The 26795-nt window shown below is 35.2% G+C and overlaps 2 protein-coding genes across 2 annotated transcripts; both read right to left on the minus strand.

Moving 5' to 3' along the window:
• Window positions 1–420: 420 nt before the first annotated feature.
• Window positions 421–6348, minus strand: LOC138708744 (uncharacterized). Its single transcript, XM_069838877.1, has 2 exons — window positions 2830–6348; window positions 421–2718 (listed from the first exon to the last, which is right to left on the minus strand). Exons 1-2 carry the CDS (start codon window positions 2983–2985, stop codon window positions 1150–1152), a joined length of 1725 nt encoding a protein of 574 aa, XP_069694978.1. The 5' UTR covers window positions 2986–6348; the 3' UTR covers window positions 421–1149.
• Window positions 6349–6491: 143 nt separating this feature from the next.
• Window positions 6492–22318, minus strand: pths (probable ATP-dependent RNA helicase DDX47). The gene is made up of 9 exons (XM_069838879.1): window positions 22138–22318; window positions 21907–22000; window positions 21657–21821; window positions 19785–19951; window positions 19373–19609; window positions 13735–13958; window positions 9904–10036; window positions 8648–8776; window positions 6492–6753 (listed from the first exon to the last, which is right to left on the minus strand). The coding sequence occupies exons 1-9, from the start codon at window positions 22228–22230 to the stop codon at window positions 6613–6615; spliced, it is 1383 nt and encodes a 460-aa protein (XP_069694980.1). The 5' UTR covers window positions 22231–22318; the 3' UTR covers window positions 6492–6612.
• Between the last annotated feature and the right edge of the window lie 4477 nt (window positions 22319–26795).

Consider the following 26795-nt stretch of genomic DNA (forward strand, 5'->3'; position numbering starts at 1 on the left):
ATATTCTGTTACCTAGTAATCTATGCCATCTATTCCAAGTAACTCCAATCCTAATAAGTTCACTTTCATCAAGATTTAAAGTGATGTTTGATCTGGTCCCAGAAAAAAATTGAGCTATTTTGGCAGCTTGATCCACCCATCATTGAAGATGATGAGATGGCTACCTGACATTTCCTCACTAAGTGATAAGAAGAGGACACAGAATATGTGCGTGAAATGAGCTGAGCAGTTGTCTGCTACATCTTTGGTCAGTTCAGACGATGAAAACAATTTTTGTGTGTTTCAACTCAAGTACAACAAACCTTGAAAAGCAAAAAGAAAAGAACTTGTCTCCTGTGGAGTATGAGCTCACACAATACTAACAATACCATCCCATCGCACCCCCTCATACTCATCCTCTTTCACAATAGCCCTGCCAAGACTCTGGAATTCGTTACCTGCTAGCTTCAGGGACTGTCGAAATAAAATTGAATTCAAACGCAAACTTACTAGGCACTTGGTCAGTAATTGAGACTCGTTCAGACATGGTTTCTTGTAAATAGTTCTCTTAATCTATCACAAAATATTTCAATATCCGGTAATTTCATTACTATAGATTTTTGTTATTGTAGGTTTAATTTGTAATTCAGTAAATACAAAAATATTCTTTGTTCTTAACTTCTATGATAAAATGTCTAGCTTTCATTAATCATGTAATCTTGTCGTACTTTAATTTTTATTGTAGATGTAATTGTAAATTTAATGTTAATTGTAATTTTATTGTTCATATTATAGTTGTAATCCTCTGGTAGAGGGGCAGAGAAGGCCTGACGGCTTATCTCTACCAGGTTAGGGTAAGACTGCCTAAGAGTACGCACTTTCGATTTATCATTAGATTTTGTGAACCAAAATACACATTTTAGCAGCAAAATGTATGTAACCTGTTCCTTGTCTTATTAGGCCAGGAGTAACGAATCAATTTTTCAATTGCAACACACCTCTCCATTCTAGGTTGGTTTTACTAAAATGTTGAAAATGCGTCCTCTTGGGCAAATGTCGTCCTAAGAGTACGCACTTGACTTGCCCAAGAGTACGCATTTTCTATTAAGAGTGAAAACATTGATTGTAAGTGTGAAATTAATATTTATTTATGATTCCACACAAATGCTTTTACTTACACAGTTCACATACATAAGTTTTTGCTCGACGGTTGATTCCAGCACATTCGGTATGGGCCCAGAGTCGACATTTCTGACATTGAATCCAATTTTCTCTATATTTTGATCCAGAATATAGACTATTGCAGTAAATGCAGGCTGGGTCGTCATCATCGTCGTCGTCAATGTCCTCCATTTCATCATTTTCGTCTTCTGTAGGGAAACTCAGCTTCTTCGCTGCCTTCCTCTTTGGTCTTTTGCTTACAGTAGCACAATCCTCAAGAGACTTCTTGAATGGGGAGGAAGTCATAATGACTGAAGATTTCGACCTATTGCCCCTCTTCCTCTCTCTGCGTCCCTTTGGGCTGGGAAGGGGGTCTTTTGGTGACACATTAGATCCACTTGGATGATTTTTCCCTTCCCCCAGATTATTTGCAGTTTGAAGCGGGGATTCCTCATTATTCTGCCCAACACTTGATGGCCCCGCCTCATTTTCCAAGTTGACTTCTTCAGAAGGCTCCTGTACCTCTCTGTCAGTCACTGATGAAGGCATGAAGTCATCATCTTTAAAAGCTGAGGGATCTTGAGGGAAAATCCCCGTAACTTGGAATGACTTGACTGCTATCTGAACTGAAGCAGTTTTAGAGTAGGCTTTTCCAAAAATCTCACCCACTTGGTAGATTGTTATAGGACGACCTGGGTGATTCGTAACCCACCGGTCACATTCCTCAGACAGTGACTTCTTCAATGGCCCAAAGAATGACATGTCGAGTGGCTGGAATTTATGGCTAGCATGTGGTGGCAAAGACAACAAAATTATGCCTTTCTCCCGACAATATTCAATTGCAGCCAAGCTACAGTAAGATATATGGTTGTCCAATATCAACAACTTCTTTTTCTGCTGGGATGAAACCACATGTTTGCTGAAATGCTCTAGCCAGGTCATAAAGAGCTCAGAATTTATAAAGCCCGAATCAGATACCATTCCCAAAGTATCTGGTGGTGTTCTGTCACAAAATTCGGGCTTGTATCTCTTTCTTGGAAAGATAAGAGCAGGTGGAACATAATACCCTGCTGCACTCACACAGCATACTGCAGTTACAGACTCCCCACGTTCTTGAGAGACAACTTTAGACACTACTCGTTTTCCTCTAGGAGAAATAATCTTTGGGAGTTTATTTGGAACAGTTGGCACACTTGTCTCATCCATGTTGAAAATGTCACTGGCTGAAAGGGCAGGGTTTTCGTCGAACACCTTTTTCAGATTTTCGTGAAATCTGTCGAACTGAACTCGATTAAACCCAATGGCTCTTCCCAATGAACACTTCTCTGGCTGTCGTAATGTTAATGAGTGCCTCTTACAGAAGTTTCTGACCCATTTCTCACCAGCCATTTTCTTATTTTTATTAAATGGATGGGCAATTTTATTTTGCATAGCGTACTGGAAAACAACAGTCATCAATTGTTTTCGTGTTATTCCATAGAATTTGCTATCTAAAGTCTTTATGCGCGCTACAAGGGCTTCCTCTTCTTCCTTGGAAAATGTTGACTTAAATCTGCCCAGTGAAGATGGTACTGTCCCCTGAAATTATGAATAATTTGTTACCTAAGCCTGTCATTACTATACTAATATTAACAGTAATAATTTTATTAATATTGTTGTTAATTAACAGACATACACAAGTCAACTCACTGCTTTTAGTCTCTTCCGCAGCGTTGCTTCATGTACACCCACAAATTTGGCTGCAGCTCTCACACTACTGCCTGAAGCAATTCTTTCTTGAGCTGTCATCAGTTGTTCACGAGTGAACAACTGCCTATCCGTTTTTCGTTGATAATTAGATGACATAATGCCTAAAAACGAAGAAACTCCTTTATAAACACAAGATTATTTAAAGCGTCCCAAGAGTACGCACTTACGAAAACAACTGCGTACTCTTGGGACATCGCACTACCTTCCACTTAAAACACTGTTGAATCAAAACGACTATAGTAATTAAATATATGCACCTCTGAACAAATAGTTTATACTCATACACAGAGTATATGACACTTATATATTCAAAAATTAACAATTACATGCAAATATTGATCTGTCTCTTTAAGTGAAATATAATAATGGCATATTTGTCACAAAAAAAAAAATAGCGTACCTTCTATCACAGCAACAAAATCTCTACTGACGCTTGCTGGTGCATTGGTTAGCCTGCGACTCGCATCCCCTGTGCTTCGTAGCTCCTGCAATCTACTGGATAAAATGTGAACCTCAATGCGTACTCTTAGGAAGTGAGTACTCTTAGGCAGTCTTCCCCTAAATAAATAAATAAATAAATAAATACTAAATAGTAATACAATTCTTTAATGGCAAAGGGACAATCCTGTGCACTCTAGAGAATTACCCAACAGTGAAACAAGCTTTTATAAATATAATACAAGTTTGTATTGATCTACGCCTGTAGAAAGACTGTTCTGTTTTGCAGGATTTATTCATTCACAAGCAAGGGGATCCTTATCTTATGAACATTTGAGGAACTGGTTGTTTTGAAAGGGAGCAGTAAGTTAATTATTCATATGTAGGATAATTTCATTGCTGACTGGAAAAAGGAAGAAGTTCAGTTACAGTGTTTATATAAAACTTCGAGGTAAAGATACTTTTAATGTTAATATAATATTTTAGATTTTCAGTAATATTCTTATTTCTTTAGGCCTATATATTTTATCGAGTATTTGAAATACAAATGTATTTTGAGTATTTGAAATACAAATGTATTTTGGTTAATTTTTAAAAGTATTTTGTATTTGTATTTCAAATACTTGGATGTCAGTATTTTGCCCAGCTCTGGTCTTAGCCTGTCACAACTCGAGAAAAAAATTGTCAAGTGCATCTCGGCTTCCGTTGATAGGCACCACACCACTCCAATAACTGACCCTCAATCTGGACTGCTTGATGCAAAAAGGGATACAAATGGAATTATACAAAGAAATTCTTGGATATGCCATTGTGAAGGGTTAACATCAAGTGAATGGCAAAAAGCTCTGAAGCTGACTGCGCTGTATGTTAAGGACACTGAAACTATTGCACATGTCCTGAGTTCCTATCCTCACAGGGAACTATTTTGTAACTCTCATTACAGAATCTGTTCTATGATAGCTGACGAACTTAGATCTACCAAGCATCACGTATATGAAGTGCATTTTCTCGTAACCAATGGAAGCTCGTAATCCCTCTCAACAGTAGGGTGGGTTATATACACGATCCCAACATTCAATTTGAGAAATATAAAGACCAACCCAGAGCAAGTGCACGAAGAAAATATATATGCCAACAATTCCATATTTCAAGGACATATAAGCTCTGGAGGATATAGAGAAAGAGAAGTAGTCCATCTTCCATCTAACAGCTGAAACCTGCAGCACTATCCCCCACAATTTCGTTACCATCTGGGTTAGGTTCAGTCTGAAGAAGGTGAAGATAAAATATATCACTATAGCTGCTCTTCGTGAACCCATCACCCTGCGTCGTTAACATATTTATTGTGATCAATAAAAACATTATGACTTTCTCCACTTCATCTACTAAAATTAAATGTATGTAATCTTTTCTATCACTCCATTAAAAAAAAAAAAAAAAAAAATCATACAGATCGCCTGGTTGGGACAGTTGGTATAGCGCTGGCCTTCTATGCCTGTATGCCCGAGGTTGCGGGTTCGATCCCGGGCCAGGTGAATGGCATTTAAGTGTGCTTAAATGCGACAGGCACACACACACACACCCCCTCCCCTCCCAGCAAGATCTGTTCTATGTTATGGGTGCGATTCATAGCATTAATATAATATTAATTCGGTACCTATCTTTCCAATACTTCTTAGCCACATTTCTGTTATAATGAAGTTTATTTCCTTCACCTCGTAAAACAGACTTTTCAAATACAGCAGCAATTACATTTCCATTATCCGTTTTATTCATCTGTGTACTAAAGGGTTCATTGTGTGTAACCATTGAGCAAAAGTTCAACTTTCATTCTGGTGGACTTTTTAGAATCTTCTGTTTCATCACACTGGATAACAAGTAAACAGCCTCCACACAATTCAGAATGATTGGTATTTGCTGATTATGAGTAGACAATTTGCTTCACGTACGTTTCTCTTTATTTTCACATGGAGGGAAATTATCCTGACTATTACACTCTTACTACGTCATACTACTTTTGACCAATAAAACGGTACGAAAGGACGTATTTCAACCAATCATGGCTGCTTATCGCACAATTTTATCGCGTCCCTAGCATTTGTTTAATTTTATCGCGTCCCTAGCATTTGTTTCTTTGTTTGCCAACATTTAAAACTGCACTGGTCTGGACTTAAAAAAAAAAAAAAAAAAAAACAGAAAATTACAAACCACTCCAGTCGATGCACAGCAGTTTCAAATATGACTCACATTGGCATTCAATAAGAATTAATAAGGATCACTGGTCATAGCTATGCATCTTCCCTGAAACCCTATTTACAAATAAATGAAGAGCACCATTTGGAAATCCTGAATAAGTTGAGGAATACACCATGTACATCAATGAGTTCACTTCTTTTACGCACACGTCCAATATAACACCAACTGAACCACCAACCACTAAAACATTCAAATTTGAAAATTGTACTTTCAATAATTGTTTCTTTTAAAATTATTCACGTTTATTTTTTATTCCATCATCGTTAATTAAAACTTTTCTTGTTTATTTAATCATCCCTAATTAAAACTTTTCTAACACTTGTTTATATTATTTAGGTTATGTTATAGCTTCTGCTATATGATATTATGGATAGTCACGTATCAGAGATTGTTTAATACTAAGATTTATTGAAAATCATCTGTCAAGTGACGTTGATTACTGGGATTCGGATGATTGAAGTGGAATGCAAATGTTTTAATAAAAACGAAACTGAATCAACAAAGCCTTCTTGACTAGTAACCGTCTACAGAGTTCAGTGAAGATTCCATAGTTGGCACAACTGCCATCTAGCGTAATGGTGCACTAATACATTTGAAGACAGTTGTATTTTCGTAAGTCAATTAATATTTTATTGTATTGGAGTACTTTGTTACTTCTAATGTTTATATACTTTCTTCTAATCGTGTAATAGTCAATTAAATCCCACTCGAGTTTTGATTTTCTCTAGATAAATCAAAACCTCTAGTGAGATTACTGTTGATAATTTCCAAATTCTAAGAAACCCGTCAGTTAACACGAGAATATGGCGACTATGCAGTATGGCAATGGGGGACGGGATGGAATGATCAAAGGTGTTTATGTAGAAAGTCGTAAATCTGTTCAAAGGAGCCACCAAACTGCACGCAAGAATAGTAAACCAATTATATTCATACAGTGTAGTCCTGTAGCTGCATCTCATCTTACCATTCACTTTATTATTGAACAATCAAATGTACGAGTACAATCACAGGCAACACAGTTCACTGATATCACTTCTTACGCTTCTTCCCCTTTTTATTACTTTTCAGCCTCTTCCTCACTCCCTGTGAGTCTTCAATATCATCGTCTCCTCCAATGCCTTTCTTTCGTTTGCCTTTTCCAAATTTTCTTTCTTCAATATCCTTCAATTCCTGCATAAAAAACACAAAGAATTAGATATTGGTATATGGACATTATAAGGGAAAGGAAATTAAGAAGTATTCCATTTTCGCCTTCTTCATAAAGTCTCAAAAACAAGTATCTGTGAAATAATTCAAGTAGCTTGTATACAGTGCTTTGTTAATATATGTTGCTGTTCTTTTCTAATGCCAGGCATTTGACAATAAAGTCAATTGACCTCTTGCACTCCAATATTTTTCAAAGATATTATCATGGTCAGCCACTGAAGCACAGATTTTGAGGTGTTCCGAATCCATTTCTTGGTTTGAGTTGCACAATGGGCAGTTAGGGGACTGATATATTCCAATTCTATGCAGGTGTTTGGCCAAACAATCATGGCCTGTTGCCAATCTAAATGCAGCTACAGACGATTTTCATGGTAAATCGGGAATCAACTGTGGATTTTGATGCAGAGAGTTCCATTTTTTCCCTTGGGATTGTGTTATCAAATTTTGTTAATATATTATAATCACAATGAACGAGAGACACCTAAATTGAAGTTAGAATTGCATTACCGGTATTTAAATGTTCATATATTAATAAAAGTTGTTTATGCACTGCTATCAAACATAAGGATAATATTTATGGAAAAGATGTATTACTTTTAAACCAATACAATAAGCAAAAAATGATTACTTATGGTTTAACATATTTTTTTTTCCAAACTTCGTTTATGCCTTGAATTTTCGGTGCACTGGATAGTAATGATCTACCTGTCCAGTCCAATAAATTTCACAAAGAGTTCCACCACCTTTTTCTCTCGAAAAAAACCAATGCTGCTGATGATGATGATGATGGTGGTAATAATTTATTTATTTATTTATAATATTAACGTGCAAAACAACAGCACAAGGCCAATTACAGTTTAGCACGATACAGAACAGAACAAAACAAAAATGATGATGAGAATGAATGATAGAAAATGGCAATGAGATGAAATACAAACAATATAATAGTCTACATCAATAATTGATCAAATGCAACAGAGTAGAATAGCATAAATAATTATAAAATTAGTACAATGAGATAATTGAAATAATGGAATAGTCTACATTAATCAATTGACCAAATGCAACAAATAAATGGACAAATAATTATTAAAATTAGATCAGTGAGTTAATTAAAAATAAAGCTTGGAATAATATGAGTAATAATGGAAAGATATGCAATTGACAGGAATAGTATGATACATATCTTAACAAATGGCATTATTAATAATACTAACATAAAAACTCAAAGATATACTACACATTAAATGGATCCAAGTTGAATCCATGCAAATTAGCATATTTAATACATCTGCAGACCGGAGAGAGAGATTTAGGATTCCTATTACAAAACAATTTATGAAATCTTAAACCCTTAGCAGGAATACGAAGACTGATATTGCTTATGAAAGATTCACAATCAATATCACCCTTAATGACTTTACAAAAAAATAAATAATCAAGATCCTGACGTCTGGTGAACAAACTACCACAATTGAAATATTTGCAATTAATCTCATAGTTAATAATAATAATAATGGTATTAACGAGTCTTACTGCAAAGCCGAAATACCTGAAGGAAAACTGAGTCATGACAGTTTTATCCTCCATGAATCTCACACAATCTGCCTGGGAAACAATCAATTTTATGAAATTTTATTGGGTCATCATGGAGGAGTTAAATAAAACCTGTTCCCAGTTTTTGCAACACGTGGCCTGCTTTATACTATAGCCACGATGCCTGATTTATAAATTATAAAAACAGTGACATAAGATATTCATGCTGAACTTCATATTGCTTTCCATGTTTCATGCATACACGAATTCACAACTGCAGAAAAACAGTGAATGTTGCTGCAAGCAGAGTAACAAAACTCACCATTTTAGCAACACGCTGAGCTTCAGAAACTCTTTCTTGAAGAACCATAACTTCGTCCTCTTCTGTTTTATATAAAGGCAATTGCTTGCCTATTAGATTTTCTATCCTCTGATACAGTTCAACGTCATACTGGAAAAATATAAAAGCACATCAAATTCTTTTTTAATTACCCATGATCCTATTAACACAATTTGAACAATGAAGTTAGTAAACTACACAACTACTTTAATCAATGAGCATGATGAACATTTTTTTCGAAATGAGATTAGAGGAAAGTAGTTACAAATGACACAAGAGGGACTTTAGCGTGTAAGAGGGTCTTAGACTAGAAATGTTTAGTTTAAATGTAATTCTGTTGATAAGTATGCATAAGGGTGTAATTATTTGTCTTATTTGAGCTGTTGTATCAGTGAAGCGTAGTGAGTCAGTGAAGTTATGGTTTTACAGTGCAGTGAATAGTTCCGATCAGTGGTAATTTATAGTGTCAATGAAATGTGTTCTATAGCGTCAATGAAATTGTGTTCTATAGTGTCAGTGAAATGTGTTCTAAAGTGTCAGTGAAATGCGTCATAGTGCCACTACAGCGAGTGAGATGAGAGTAAAGTGAAAGACTATTATCAGTACCAATGTGAAAATTATGTAGGGTCTATACATATGTAGGTTGTATTGTAAAATTAGGTTCACTTATTAATTAGGTTATTTTATGTATTATTATTAACTGTAATTATTGTGTAAAATTGTACTGTGTATTCTTATTGTATTGTGTATTGTAATTTTATTGTGTATTGTTTATATTGTGTATACCACTGCCACCGGGTGCTTGCCCACTTGCAGTGTAAATAAATACATACAAACAAACAAATTGTACAATCGAAGTTCATCCACAATAGTAGAAGTAAGGTTTGTTGTTGTTTAGTCAACTGTCCAAAGATAGGTTTCAACCTCACAAGTGATACCAAGAAGACACGACTTATGAGGCAACTAAGCCAGGAGATAATGGGGTAGGGTGGCCAGTTCCTTTCAGCAACAAGTAAAACTTAATGGTACGAAGATGATGAATATTTACTTTCTTATTATCTGAAATTCGCTTTACAGTTGGTGTAAACCTCGGAAAAAAATCAACTAGGTAACCAGGCTAGTTGGGTTTCGAATCCACATCTGAGCATAGACTTCGAGCACATTACTGTTTTTCCTCCCTCCACTCCATTTATAAGCGTTCAGTTATTTCTCGTAATGTGAGGTGTATAGAAACTCACCTGAGTAACAAAAGTGACTGACTTTCCGGATCGTCCAGCTCTGGCAGTTCTTCCTACTCGATGGATGTAATCTTTACTGTGAGTTGGAATATCAAAGTTCACAACAACATCAACATGAGGAATGTCCAAGCCCCTAAAAAGAAAGAGAAAGGAAATATGACTTAACTCTCAGCAATACTTTTGTACAACACACACGAACTATTATATTTAGCATTAGCGTGTTATTTTAAAACAGTTAAGGGGAGAGGATGGTATTTTTTTAAACTTTTTTCCTATTTGGTGTAAAATATTAATTTTTTAGATGTAGAGAGCTCATAGCTATGGCAACTCAACCAAATAAAAATAATAAAAAAATATATATTTGGGGGCCCAAATTTGAAAAAAAAATATACCCAATGCAGGATTGTACTGAAACCGATATATCTACACCGTTTTTAAAGATAGATTCAAACAGTTTTTTGCAATGTATTTGCAAAAGCATGTTCTACGAAATGTCGGTAACAGAATTTTGATATCAGTTCCTATGTTTGTAAAATAAACAATTAAAATTTAATAAAACGTTTCTGATTTCCTTTCTTGCAAACAAACGGACGTATTTTTAAAATGAAATCAATTAACAAAATTCTGTTACAGAGAAAAGTTTCCTAATAGTCTAATGAATGTGTGTTATAAATTTCATGCATGCATCTTTAATAGTTCAGAAATTATATCCATTTTTATCTGGCAATGTAGCAAAAAAATGAACTTACTGGAAACCGATAAAAGCGGGCGTGTGATTTAAAAATACATAGCGCAGGAAGTTTAAAAATGACGTCTCAACATTCTATAAGGGCATAAATACACATAAAATGTTATGCAATGCATTTCATACATATCAAAGGGTATTTTAAAGAAAAAAATTTTTTTTTTTTTGAAAATTTAATTTACCCGAAACAACAATAAAAGTGGGCCAGTAATTTAAAAATCCATAACGAAGGAAGTTTAAAAATGGCGACTCAACATTCGATAAGGGCACAAATACCCACAAAATATTATGCTATGCATTCCACACACATCCCAGAGTATTTTAAGATTTTTTTTAAATTTACTCATTTTTCACCAAAAAATACCATCCTCTCCCCTTAAGAGACAACTGCTTGTACTGAATAATTTGCAACTGCTTGTACTTTTCATCATATTATGATTCCTGTTGTGAAAAATCATGTCACAAACATATGAATAACCATCATTGTAGAATAAATAAGTACTTTACACTAACAGCAACCAAATAAAACAAACAGATTCTTGACAGCATCTAGTATTTAACAAGACATTACCTAGAAAACATAAGTTGGCCTTTGCACGCACACTAATCTATAGAGACCAAATTTAGGAATTAAGGAATTTTAAATTCATAAGTTAAACTCTGACAACGATGTTGGCATAGGTTTCCACAGCTGGTGTAAAGGATCTGTGGAGAAACTTCGGAGCTTATACCGCGTTGTCTTGGTGTTGGTGGCTGACGTTTCGACTGCTGTGTTGTGGTCATCCTCAGAGCAGTGGATAAGAAAATAGTGTGTGAGCTTGTACAGGGTGCGTCAGAAAGAACGGATGGATTTCACATGTCAAGAAAATTGTAAGGATTCATCAAATCAAAAATTTATTGTTATCAACATATTCACCAATACATGCAGTTTATTTATGGAAAACAACATAATCCATATGATGTCCTTGTCTTTCAATACAGACATCGAGGCGTTTTCTGAAGTTCGCCATCACTTTCACAGTCATAGCTGGTGGAATTTCCACAATTTCTTCGCGAATCGCCGTCTTCATTTCATCCAGTATATGTGATCGATGTTTACAAACTTACGCCTTCAAATGGTCCCAAAGAAAGAAGTCGCTGGGCGCGAGATCTTACCGTAGCCTCGGACAAGCTCAGTGCAATAGCATGTTTGCGGGCTGATCTTTGAGATGGCCGGACAACCTAGTATCTGTCTCCACATTTGCAGGTGTACACGCGCTCCATGTTCGTCCAGGTTATTTCTTCTTTAATGTTGAACCTGTGGTACGAAATGAAGCCACCCACCGCAAAATTGTATTCTGAGTTGGAATCCTAGCGTGACATCTGATGTCGAAATGAGTCCTGAGTGGCGATCACAGACTCTTCATTTTTCAAAAATGTCTCTACGATGAAAGCACGTTGTACACCAGACCAACACCATGTTCTCAACTGAAACTGCATTCTATGGCTGACTCAACAGTCGTGGTCCCCCTCACTTTATCTCTCCCCTTGCTGCGTGTCGATAGTTTGAAATCCATCCGTTCTTTCTGACGCATCCTTTATATATATATATATATATATAGGAGACTCAATGGGAGAGGACTTTCAATGATAGGTCGTAGGTTCTCCCCCACCCCATCACTGAAAGTCCTCTCCCACTGAGACTCCTATATATATACAATCTCACACACTATTTCCTTATCCACTGCTCTGAGGATGACCACAACACAGCAGTCGAAATGTCAGCCACCAACACCAGGACAACGCAGTATAAGCCCCGAAGTTTCTCCACAGACCATCTGACAACAATGTTACAGTAAATACTACATTCAAAACAGTACAACATGAGTCTTGTGCTGTACTTTGATATAATGGAGATAATGTGTTTAAACATATATTCAATTTAATGGAAGTGCATTCATACTGTATATTACTTACTTACTGGCTTTTAAGGAACTCGGGGGTTCATTTCCGCCCTCACATAAGCCCGTCATTGGTCCCTATCCTGAGCAAGATTAATCCAGTCTCTACCATCATACCCACCTCCCTCAAATCCATTTTAATATTATCCTCCCATCTACGTCTCGGCCTCCCAACTAACAGTCTATATGCATTTCTGGATTCGCCCATATGTGCTACATGTCCTGCTCATCTCAAATGTCTGGATTTAATGTTCCTAATTATGTCAGGTGAAGAATACAATGCATGCAGTCTGCGTTGTGTAACTTTCTCCATTCTCCTGTAACTTCATCCCTCTTAGCCCCAAATATTTTCCTAAGCACCTTATTCTCAAACACCCTTAACCTATGTTCCTCTCTCTAAGTGAGAGTCCAAGTTTCACAACCATATAGAACAACCGGTAATATAACTATAAATTCTTTCAGATTTTTTGACAACAGACTGGATGATAAAAGCTTCTCAACCGAATAATAACAGGCATTTCCCATATTTATTCTGTGTCTAATTTCCTCCCGAGTATCATTTATATTTGTTGCTGTTGCTCCCAGGTATTTGAATTTTTCCACCTCTTCAAAGGATAAATTTCCAATTTTTATATTTCCATTTCGTGCAATATTCTCGTCACGAGACATAATCATATACTTTGTCTTTTCGGGATTTACTGCCAAACCTATCTCTTTACTTGCTTCCAGTAAAATTCCCGTATTTTCCCCAATCGTTTGTGGATTTTCTCCTAACATATTCACGTCATCCGCATAGACAAGCAGCTGATGTATATTACTGAAGAATAAAATAAATAAATAAAATTCAGTACTAGAACAATTCGAAGTTTTCCAAATGGGCTAGAGGATCCAAATGGAAGGTCTTTAGAAGAAGAAAATAATTCCAAGTTACAATAAACATTCGATCACAAAAATTGATGGTATGTAGTCAGAGACCCTAAGAATGACTTCTGCATAAAGAAAAATGACTAGTCAGATTTGTAAGTTAGATGTATTAAAATATTCATTCTCTATAATATGTTACAAAATAAAAAAATTGTGACATTTCCAATTCAAAACTTCCTCATTTGCTGATCATAACTGGAAGAACAGGAAAACAACACTTACCTACTGGCTACGTCTGTGGATATAAGAATTGATCTATTCTTTGCTTTGAACTTGGTGAGAGCCCCTAGACGCTTGTTCTGTGACATCTGGCCATGCAAAGGCACGGCTGTGAAGCCCAAGTTGCGTAACATCAGCGCTGTTCTCACAGTGTTGCTGCATGTCGAACAGAAGATCATGAATGAGTTCCCAGCCATCTCGTTCAAGATGTGGACTAAATACACATCCTGAAAAAATTACAAGATTTTACATAATATGCAAACATTCGACTCTTTGTTCAGCATTTAGCTGCCATGACAGTCTAGTGGCCAGAGTGCTGGGCTCATGTAATCCTGTGGACTCGGGTTTGATTCCCTGTGTACCCCAATTTATGAGGTGTGTTGGGCAAGCCCGTGGTCCACGTAACACAGGAGTCTTCTGTGGGTGCTCTGGTTCCCCTGTTGCATCTCAACAAATGTCCATCATCATCTCATCTCATCGTAAATGTACCAGTGATCGCCAAAAGCTATGTCGCGACACATACCCCTGCCTCCACTCAAGCGTAACCATGGCATCATACCCCCACTCTCTGATTACAGCCATCACTTCGATATGAGGAAAGACATTTATCAGCAGCGGACATACGCATGTAATGTTACAAGTGTGTAGGATGATTATGTTTCGATGTCTTTTCGAAAACAGATAATAAGTAAAAAGTTTATTTTAAGTAGCATGGGAGGAAAAGTATTTCTCTTGTGCGGATGGCAAAAATATGAGATAATTAATTTGTTGTAAAATTTTAAATGAAGTATAAAAGAACAATGTACGTTGTCATTATTCTTCTTGTTATGAAGACTACCACGCCCTTACCTGTAACTTGAATATTTCATTCATAAACGAACAATAAAAAGTATCGGCTTCTATGTCTTAATCAGGGTAAAATACTTCGACGTTTTTTTCGACGCATGTAGTTTAATTTGAATATTTCATTAATAAATAAACAATAAAAAGTATCGGCTTTTATGTCTTAATCGGGGTAAAATACTTCGACGTTTTTTTCGACGCATGTAGTTTAATTTGAATATTTCATTAATAAATAAACAATAAAAAGTATCGGCTTCTATGTCTTAATCAGGGTAAAATACTTCGACGTTTTTTTCGACGCATGTAGTTTAATTTGAATATTTCATTAATAAATAAACAATAAAAAGTATCAGCTTTTATGTCTTAATCGGGGTAAAATACTTCGACGTTTTTTTCGACGCATGTAGTTTAATTTGAATATTTCATTAATAAATAAACAATAAAAAGTATCGGCTTCTATGTCTTAATCAGGGTAAAATACTTCGACGTTTTTTTCGACGCATGTAGTTTAATTTGAATATTTCATTAATAAATAAACAATAAAAAGTATCGGCTTCTATGTCTTAATCGGGGTAAAATACTTCGACGTTTTTTTCGATGCATGTAGTTTAACTTGAATATTTCATTAATAAATAGACAATAAAAAGTATTGGCTTCTATGTCTTAATCGGTGTAAAATACTTCGACGTTTTTTTCGATGCATGTAGTTTAACTTGAATATTTCATTAATAAATAGACAATAAAAAGTATTGGCTTCTATGTCTTAATTGGTGTAAAATACTTCGACGTTTTTTTCGATGCATGTAGTTTAACTTGAATATTTCATTAATAAATAAACAATAAAAAGTATTGGCTTCTATGTCTTAATCGGTGTAAAATACTTCGACGTTTTTTTCGATGCATGTAGTTTAACTTGAATATTTCATTAATAAATAGACAATAAAAAGTATTGGCTTCTATGTCTTAATCGGTGTAAAATACTTCGACGTTTTTTTCGATGCATGTAGTTTAACTTGAATATTTCATTAATAAATAGACAATAAAAAGTATTGGCTTCTATGTCTTAATTGGTGTAAAATACTTCGACGTTTTTTTCGATGCATGTAGTTTAACTTGAATATTTCATTAATAAATAAACAATAAAAAGTATTGGCTTCTATGTCTTAATCGGTGTAAAATACTTCGACGTTTTTTTTCGACGCATGTAGTTTAATTTGAATATTTCATTAATAAATAAACAATAAAAAGTATCGGCTTCTATGTCTTAATCAGGGTAAAATACTTCGACGTTTTTTTCGACGCATGTAGTTTAATTTGAATATTTCATTAATAAATAAACAATAAAAAGTATCGGCTTTTATGTCTTAATCGGGGTAAAATACTTCGACGTTTTTTTCGACGCATGTAGTTTAATTTGAATATTTCATTAATAAATAAACAATAAAAAGTATCGGCTTCTATGTCTTAATCAGGGTAAAATACTTCGACGTTTTTTTCGACGCATGTAGTTTAATTTGAATATTTCATTAATAAATAAACAATAAAAAGTATCGGCTTCTATGTCTTAATCAGGGTAAAATACTTCGACGTTTTTTTCGACGCATGTAGTTTAATTTGAATATTTCATTAATAAATAAACAATAAAAAGTATCGGCTTCTATGTCTTAATCAGGGTAAAATACTTCGACGTTTTTTTCGACGCATGTAGTTTAATTTGAATATTTCATTAATAAATAGACAATAAAAAGTATTGGCTTCTATGTCTTAATCAGGGTAAAATACTTCGACGTTTTTTTCGACGCATGTAGTTTAATTTGAATATTTCATTAATAAATAGACAATAAAAAGTTTTGGCTTCTATGTCTTAATCGGTGTAAAATACTTCGACGTTTTTTTCGATGCATGTAGTTTAACTTGAATATTTCATTAATAAATAGACAATAAAAAATATCGGCTTCTATGTCTTAATCGGAGTAAAATACTTCATCGTTTTTTTGAAGTATGTAGTGTAATTTACAACTTCGTGACCAGCCTGGTACGTTTTTCTAATTTCAAATATCTGCTGATGTAAAGTACACATTCTTTTTATGGTAAATAAGAAAATAAATTCATTTTATTTTATTAATAATGAATAGGAGGATAAAAAATTAACATGAAAAAAGGTGTGTATAGTTAATAAGTAGAAGAATATTATATCGCTTTTGTTTTTTGGTCACAGTTCGTCTCTGCACTGTTATTCTCTGCATTACCTGAGGAGATAGCCACTCCACCCCTCTCCCTGCGATTGTGATGTGCGGGTTGCATTTCTATTACGTCACAATTTCATGGTGTTTGGCAACCACTGGTGTAGACCAAACTCCTATGACGTGTCCTGGGTAACAACTCTGTCAGGAAATCAGTCTACACAACTGGCTTCATACGGGTGAATGACAAAACAGTGAAGTACCCACCATAAAAAATACATATACATTTCAACATTTTTAGTACCAACCTAAAGTATAAGTTTAGTAGGAAATCTTGGAAAATAATCACATATAGTTAAGTAATTGGTTGGTTTCCAATGCTGTGCACTTAAAACTAAGTCATGACTCATCAGTTTCCTCAACTGAATTTATCTTAATTTATATCATTTTGAATTACAAATTACACAGACATGACTTTATTAGTAGTTTGACATTATAGGTGAAAGATTTTTTTAGCATAAAGTCTTAATTATTGTTTATCAATTTATTTATTTTTGCCTTCATAATAAACCTGTAGAACAGGTCTCATGTTTTAAATATTTGGGTAATCATTTCAGCTATGAAAAAGAACAATATATTTCTACAAAATTGAATTACTTTAACTATGCAATGAATACCATTAATAACATTTTCAAACTTTCTCTTGTCTAATAATATACAAGAATTAAAGCCTATGAAACATTGGCGAGACCTGTTCTCATGTATGGAAGTGAAGCTTGGACCATACGTAAGTAAGATGAACACCAAATCACTGCCAATGAGTCCACACCTGTGGAGTAACGGTCAGTGCGTCTGGCCGCGAAACCAGGTGGCCCGGGTTCGAATCCTGGTCGGGGCAAGTTACCCGGTTGAGGTTTTTTCCGGGGTTTTCCCTCAACCCAATACGAGCAAATTCTGAGTAACTTTCGGTACTGGACCCCGGACTCATTTCACCGGCATTATCACCTTCATTTCATTCAGACGCTAAATAACCTTAGATGTTGATATAACGTCGTAAAATAACCAAATAAATAAACTACCAATGAAATGATGTTTTTAAGAAGAACTGCTGGCTACACTAGATTAGGCAAGAAGAAAAATTCGGATATTTTGAAAGAATTAAATATTGACTCAATTTGAGAGAAAATTAAAAATTATAGACAGAAATGGAAAACTCTAGGATGCCTAGAACAAGGATACGGTACATCAAGCACTGAATTACCGCTCTTTACAAGATCTTTAGGCTGTCAGCTGAAACGATGGAGTGAGACCGTAACAGGCCATCAGACTTAATACGTGGTAGGAAGAAGAAGGAAAAGAAATGTTAAATGTTATGTTTTATTTAATGACGCTCGCAACTGCAGAGGTTATATCAGCATCGCCAGAATTTTGTCCCGCAGGAGTTCTTTTATTGTCGGACCATTGGATCTATGCCCCTTCAGCGCTGTCGTCATTCTTGGAAAAGTTAACGCCTCTACTCACCCCATTCCACCCGTTTCTCTCCCACTACGTCAAACAGCAGACCACGAACCTTGCCGAATAGGGATGTTGCCAAACTTCTGTCAAACGTGTCATGTCTCTTGAATATTGGTTATAATAATGTAAGGTTAATTATTACTTATTCATAATTTAATTTAAGTAGGTCTAATGACGCTGATTGACTTATGCAAAATGCTATTACTTGCTTAATAATATTTCTTTCACCACTCCGTGCTACAGTATTCATGTTGAGTTGACAACACTGGACTGCAAGTGCAAATAAACTGTCCCGCAAGAAGGCTCAAAATTGTGAGTAGTGGGGGAGAGAAAGCAAGGGGGATAGAAAAGAGAGAAATAGGAATACAGGGAGAGAAATGAATTGCCGAGGCTGAAAAGGAATTAAGGTTCAGTTCGCATATCTTACAGGGGAACAGATCCGATGGTCGGACTATACATGCCAGCAAATCTACTGACATGAGCCTGTCACATTTCTTCTTCTTCTTCTTCTTATTTGGTATTACAGCCCAGGTGGGCCTTAACCTCCTCTATGGCTCTCTTCCATCCTTCTCTATCCATCGCCAACTCCCTCCAATTCCTTATTCCTAATCTATTCACATCCACTCGTACACAGTTCCACCATCTTGTTCTCGGTCTTCCTCTTAATCTGGTTCCATCTGGGTTGTTATTGAAGACAATCTTCACTTTCCTTGTTGTTTCCATCCTTGTGACGTGTCCCAACCATCTCAGTCTTTGACATCTTATGTGCGCCTCCAAATCCGATTCCTTGTACAGTTCGTCACATTTAAGCACACTTAAATCCCATTGACCTGGCCCGGGATCGAACCCGCAACCTTGGGCATAGAAGGCCAGCGCTATACCAACTCGCCAACCAGGTCGACAGAAGAAGAAGAAGAAGAAGAGAATTTATTTATTAACACAATCGTGCAAATGATTTTTATTACTTTAAAAATCCATCATTTTTAATTAGATTTGAGTCCATGAACCTTGAAACAAATGACAAGCACAGAGCCCACTCAAATAATAATTAATAAAGAAATATGCAAGGAATTTCCAAAGGAAGATGAGTCATTCATTACCTTGAACTTGACTGGAATGAAGACATAATACTGTTGTAGTTTCTCAACAGTTTGGTACTTCGTAGAAACCTCTACTTTCACAGGCTCTTTCAATGAAGCTCTCTGCAGCTTTTGTACTTTTTTAGTCATTGTTGCTGAGAACAGAAATGTTCGACGTTCCCGTGGAATTACTTTCAGTATTTTGTCCACTTCAACTTCGAAATCCATGTTTAGTATGCGGTCAGCTTCATCCATAACCTGAAAACAGTGTAAAAGCAATATTAATATTAACACAGCACTAAAATATAATTATTATGCGGTAAATTATATGAAGAAGGAAACACTCAAGTTGCAAGCCAACAAATGACTGCAAAGAAGTGTTGTAGAAGTTGGCGAGAAAAGAAAAGGAAGACTGATCACAGTTACAGCTTACCAAGAACTTCAGAGCGCGGAGATTAAAGCCCTTTGTATTTTCCAGATGGTCCACTAGCCGACCAGGTGTAGCAATTAGTATGTGTGGCTTCTTGGCAAGCGTCAGTGCCTGGGACATCATATCCATGCCTCCGACAATAACCGCGCATTTCACGCCAATACTTGATCCTACAAAATGCCAAGTGAAATTGTACTACAACATTTTTCACAAATAAAGGTCTACAGTAAGTCTAAGGTAAGATGATACGTTAGCACACACATTATTTAACATAGCTTTAGAAAAGGACATAAGAGATGTAGAAATTTATACTAGGGGAGCAATATAGGCTACTACTGACCACTTCAAATATTGGCTTATGACAGGCATGTCAACTGATGCCCACAAGCGCGCTTTAGAGCCCAGGAGAGCGGAAAGGAAAGAGACAGACGAAAGAGGTGGTATATGCCACTTGGTCGAGCTATATTCAGGGATGGCCAGCACTGATTTAATAGATAAAGGGAAGAGAACTTATTAAACCTGTATCCATGTTCATTTTTAGATTTGCCTGAGCAATATAAGTGCATTATAAGAATGTAAGTTTTAATTTTAATGTTCATTTTTCACAAGTTTGATTTTCTTATTCAAAAGAAATATTTTCTCAACTTTTCGTATAGAAAAGTGAAATTTTCAGGTACAGGCCTATTTATTTAGTAGCCTCACTGAATGTTTTCGTAAATCTAATGTACCGTATATATGTATTACTGAAGATAGTGTATTGACAATTTTGAAAATATTCGCATGGAAATTGTTTGTAAGGAAATGAATTAACAAAGCAACTACTGTTACATCATAAGCAAAAGATACGTGCCCATATGTTGTAAAAATGTCAGCTCTATAGCTTCAGCACATTTCGAGAAAATAATTTAATATTCTGATGATAGGAAGTTGCTCACCAATATCACCTTAAAAGCATAATGCGATAAGAGTTTTGTTATGTGATATTAGTTACACTTAAAACAGATACAGTACCTAGGTAACTTTGCTTTGTACTGTAATATTGTTTTGATTAGTTTATTGATTACTTTTGTAAGACTAAAGATACCATCAATATAAATTCCAACTTATCATGTCATACTCAATCTCTTTCTTTGGAATATCACTTTCTTTATGAATGATGTGTTTCATCCACTTAATACAGTATAATATTATATTACTATGGAATTTAAGTGAATATTCCTTCTTAACTCTCTATTATGTTATTAAGATTTAAAACACAAATGCAATATTAAGAAATCAGTGTTAGTACTTTTGTTTTACAGACAATATAGATAATATCAAACAGAAAGAAGCCATATAAAAATAACGACATGAAATTTCACGTTCCATTTGAAGTTTGTGCACCACTGTTTTCTTAATCCAACAGGTTGCTTATTCATATACACAACCCTTCCTCTTTCCATACTTAGTGCTTGCTGCCCGCGCACGACGTCAAGGTCAGAAAAATGCGCTTGCTTTGACATCACTGGCTTATGATAAGATAGGCAGAGCATCAAAAATGGTTAAGGATACTTTTTTTATAACTGGAATAAGTGGCACAAAACATTGGTCTAAAAGTTAAAGAAACCAAAACATATTATATGGAAATAACAAATAAACCAAATTAATGGAAATTATTTTACAGTGGATAAATAATAGTTTGAAAAGGTGAATGACTTTAAACACTTAGGCAAAATAATCAAGAATGGAAATCATTTAAGAAATGAACCAGAGATTAATTAATCAGCCTGTACTGTAGAGGGCACAGTAGACCAGCAAACGGTCTAAGTGCACAGGAACCCTAACTAAAGTCTCTACCCCATTATGAAATCAATCACACCATGCCATAAATCTTACCAAGGGCTTCGAACTGCTCAGAGATCTGGAATGCTAGTTCTCGTGTTGGTGTCAGAATTAAAGCAAAATATCGTTGAGGGCTTTCCAATAAGGCTTGCAGTATTGGTAGTGCAAAGGCTCCAGTCTTCCCAGACCCAGTTTCTGCCAGACCAATCACATCCTTACCTGGAATAATACACATTACATTAATATACTACAGATTTTAATCCTCAACGTTTAATGAGCATAATAATATGTTATTTGCACCTACCTTGTAGAGCAACAGGAATCGCTTCTTTCTGTATTTTGGACGGTGATTTCCACTTCAGCTGTTCGCAGGCTTCACAGAGAACATCAACAATACCCTGTAACGTGAAAGGATATAATATATCACATTGTGATACACAAATAATGTAACATATTATTGGCCTAATATAGAAACTTTACGCTTGAAAAGCTAAAACTCTTCTGCATGACGATACAATACAAGGGGAAAACTTACTAAATCTTTAAATGACACTTCCTTTTCTTCTGTTTCATTTTGTATTTCATTATTTCTATTAATTTCTTCCACAGTATAGTCTTCTGTGCCCATGTTTATAAGTAAACACAAGTAAGAACTGTATAAAGCACAACTTCACCATGCTTATGCCACCATGCTCTCAATGGCTCAAGTTATCATCAGTGTCGCCAATACAATTCTTGCAAACTCGCTAATATAGAACAGCGCAGGAGTTGCTAAATCGATATATTTTCATCTAAAAGGATTATTTTTTCAATACAAGGATTTTAAACCGCTAATTTATATGTAATTAATACAAATTTCTTACTCGAAACAATAATATGGAAATCATACAGACCTAGCGTGAAGTCGCTGCATTGGAAGCACTGACTCGCCATTTTACATTTGTGAAATTTCCCTTTGAGGTGTCAGGATTTCCTTTGCTCATGCAAGATTTCTTCCCTTTCTTCGTTTGTGCCTAGATCATTTATAGACAGATAGATCGGTCTTATAGCTTTTGAAGTTAACAACTTTTGTCAGGTTTACTACGCTGCCATCTAGTTGTTGCATAAGGAGTCACGTCATAATTCCCATTTGAATTGCATTAGCGACTGTACTGCCATCTCGTGTTCGTTTACGGCGGACGGGTGGCGATCCTGGCGGTTATTCTCTTCAAAGTTCAAACGATTTTAATATAGCGATGACTTATCTGTTACATATATGATCTAGGGTTTGTGTCAAGAGAAGTAGATTAGGAGTAGAGGTTCATTGCTGCCCTCACATAAGCCCGCCATTGGTCCCTATCCTGAGCAAGATTAATCCAGTCTCTACCATCATATCCCACCTCCCTCAAATCCATTTTAATATTATCTTCCCATCTACGTCTCGGTCTCCCCAAAGGTTTTTTTTCCCCTCCGACCTCCCAACTAACACTCTATATGCATTTCTGGATTCGCCCATGGTACGTGCTACATGCCTTGCCCATCCCATAAATTTTCAATGTTTTTTTTTTAATATGCAGGATGTAACTAAAATGTATGTCAGAATTTTAGGGGCATATTCTTCTCATATAGAGGATGAAACAATGTTATATGAACAATGATCTGAACACACTTTATTTCCTTTTACAGTCATTTTTTCTACAATTCTGTCTACATTGTACAATGCAGTACATTAGGGGAGGGGGAGGGAGGAAATAGCATACCACATGGAAATGTCAATGCTTGGGCCGGACATTGTTGGTGGGACCCCACGTTCTTCCACCCAAGCTCAACAGAGAATGTACAAACTGTTCTTACAGTACACCTTGCTTATTCTGTTATACCATGTGCCGTTAGTAATATGACGAAACATGTACTTCATGCACAATGGAGCTTCTACTCATTTTAGTGTCAATGTTCGTCGATTTATAAATCAAAGGTTCTGTGACATGGATAAGTAGAGATGAATAAATTCCTTGGCCTCTGTACTCTCCAGACCTAAACTCACTAAACTTTTATACGTGGGGTCATTTAAAAGAGCTTATGTATGGAACCCTGGTGTAAGATGAGGAGTCTTTGAGCTCGTATTTTGGAAGACGAGACAATACAACATTCTCCAAGGATACATTAGCGCATCCGGGATTCAATGCGATGGCGGGTTGATGCATGTATCCGTGCTAACAGGAGCCTTTTTTGAGTACTTCCTGTAAGACAGATTTCCATGTGGTATGCTATTTTTATTTCATAATGTACGCATCATACAATGTAAGCAGAGTTGTAGAAAAAGGGCTGTAACAAAGAAATAAAGAATTTCCAGATGAATATAGAATACTGTTTTCATCCTTTATATAATAGGAATATGCACCTAAAGTTTTGATGTACCTGTACATTTTAGTTACATCCTGTATAATTCAGAAAAAGAAATTAAGAAAAATTTTTAATGCCAGTATTGAAACAAGTATTATTTTCATACTCCTATTATGACAACTCAAACTTAACGTATTAACATGAGGGGAGAGAGAGAGAGGGGGGGGGGAAGGGAGAGGTAGCGAGAGAAAATATTTATCTGGGAAAGTTTTATGGTATAGACCTGTTGCTCTTATTACCGGCGTGATTCCTCATCTTTGCTTACACCTTAGAAAGTGAAGACTCTATAAAGTCTAGGTAGGTAGTATTGTTCGCCATTTTTGTTCTTTTGTTGCCGAGCTACCAGACAAGGAATCTATTTGCCACACCGTTAAACATTATCATGTCATAGCTCCTTTGATAATAAATCAAATGCACTGTAATTGAGCGGCAAATGACATCCTCGTGTATTTTCTGTGAATGCCAACGAAAGAACAAAAATGGCGGGCGATTATATTAAGTATTTATCGAACCTTAGGAAATGCATAACATCAGCAGCAAATGACAAGATGCACACGTTTAAATGTAGCTGACCTGCAACGTGACTGGCTGCCGAAAATAAGAGCGATGGGACCATAGTATAAGACTTAGAAGGGCATACTATGAGAGTTGTGTTTATAACAGGTGCATAAAATATACAACAGTTTTGCTGTGTGTGTATATATATATTTTTTTATAGTACAACAGAAAATATATATATATGTAATCTGATGCTACGGAAGGCCATTTTCATTAATTGAAAACAAGAACAAGCTAATAACAATTAACAATATTTTAAACTCATACAATAATAGTCATACATAAACATAATATATACAACTTGCCAGTCAGAGTTTTGTATGAGTTGTATTTCCTGCAGCATTCAAAATCATTGTTAACAAAGTTACTAAATTATGATTAGAAAAATTAAATTACAATACTCTATGCTCTACGAAGAGAAACTTAGCACGAGGTGTGAATTAAAACAGCACAGGAAAATGTAAATACTCATACACTACTGAAAAGTACCAGTGGTGGGCATGATATGACAATTTTATTGATCGATATCACTTCATTTTATACTAATATATCACCTTAATTCCCATGGTGTTTTATAAGTTCAGTACAGTCAGTTTTCTTGTGGCACCAGTAACGAGTCCAACACCGTTTGACGAGGATACATACAGTGCTGAAGTGTCTCACTCACTTGAATCCTCTTCTTATAGACCTTTTACCAGGGATATTGACATAAAATCATGGGAAATAGACAATCATATTAACAACAGCTAGTTGACAATTGCTGTGGATACTGAAAATTTGTATGTAATTATAACACATATTTCCAAAGAAAGAATATGAAAAGTCGAAGAGAAATTCTACATACATCACACAAGAACATTTTCACAACAAATATTTATAACGAAACTAAAAAATTTCACATTTAAAAGTTTACAGACTAGGAGAGGAATGGGCGGAAGAAAAAGGTAGAAACAAAGTAGCTATATTTCATGCTGTTTTAAAATCTTCGAACAGGATCACCATATTGAATGGGTAAAACGTGACAGGAAGATTACATTAATACTGTTGCAGAGAATGTAGACCTTCCGAATGAATATAATATGAAATTGATCATGTTACTCATTCTTACTGTATTTATAATTATTATGTTGTTGGTATGACTGCATGATGACATTAATATGTGAACTATAGTGTGTTTATTACTATATTATGTTTCCTGAAAGATATCATGCATTTAAGAATACAAAACAAAAGAAAATTATTAGTTCAATATGAATTAAACTAATTTATAATAGTGTATGAAAAATATGGATATTTGGCCCAATAAAAGATACAAACGATGAGTGGAGAATTAGAAATAATAAAGAGTTAAATATTTTAATACAAAACCAACACATAGTAAACTATATCAAAGCACAAAGGATCACATGGTTTGGCCATATCAATCGTATGGACGAAGGAAAAACAGTTAAGAAAATATATAAATGGAACCCCATCAGTAAAAGTGCAAAAGGAAGACCAAAAAGTAGATGGAAGGAACACATAACCAACGATTTGAAAACAATGAATGTAAAGAATTGGCCAAATCTTGTTCATAACAGAAAAGAATGGAGTAAATTAATTGAAAAGGTCAAAACTTCGACGAAGTTGTAGCACCTACTGAAGAAGAAGAAGAAGAAGAAGAACAAGAAGAAGTATGAAAAATATAATATGAGAAGTCGTTTTGAGATAACTTCCTAAATATCAAATGGATATTTTATTTATTTTACTTCCCCCCATTAGGGACTGCCTTTGCAAATAAAGTATACAAAGAAATAATAGAAAATATAAAAAGAAGAGAAAAGTATGTATAAAAATTGTAAAAATTATATTTTTCCATGTATACATCTCATGACAGCCTAGCCATACCGTTAAGAGTGACCAAATTCTGTCTTGAATTTGCCAAAACCGTGCAGTAGAGTTGTCTATATGTTTCTCCAAAGACAGGTATTTGGCTTTTACGTCATTATCCTTTTGCTTCCTAATAAAAACTTGTGTGCAGTAGGTTGTTTGAAATATTATTGTAAAAAACTGTTTATAGTTTTAGTGACAATAGCCAATTATACTAAATAAATTAACTTGTTAGAAATATATATGAATTCGTACCAGTGTTTAATCATAGTCTACTGGATGTTCATTTCAAAGTGTGTCATGACGTCACTGTTGTGAGTCAGCGATTTGAAGCGAATTTCAGCTTTTATGTCAGAGAAGTTGCCTATTAATCAAGGCGTTCAA

Source organism: Periplaneta americana, chromosome 11, assembly GCF_040183065.1.
Source record: "Periplaneta americana isolate PAMFEO1 chromosome 11, P.americana_PAMFEO1_priV1, whole genome shotgun sequence".
NCBI classification, from domain to species: Eukaryota; Metazoa; Arthropoda; class Insecta; order Blattodea; family Blattidae; genus Periplaneta; species Periplaneta americana.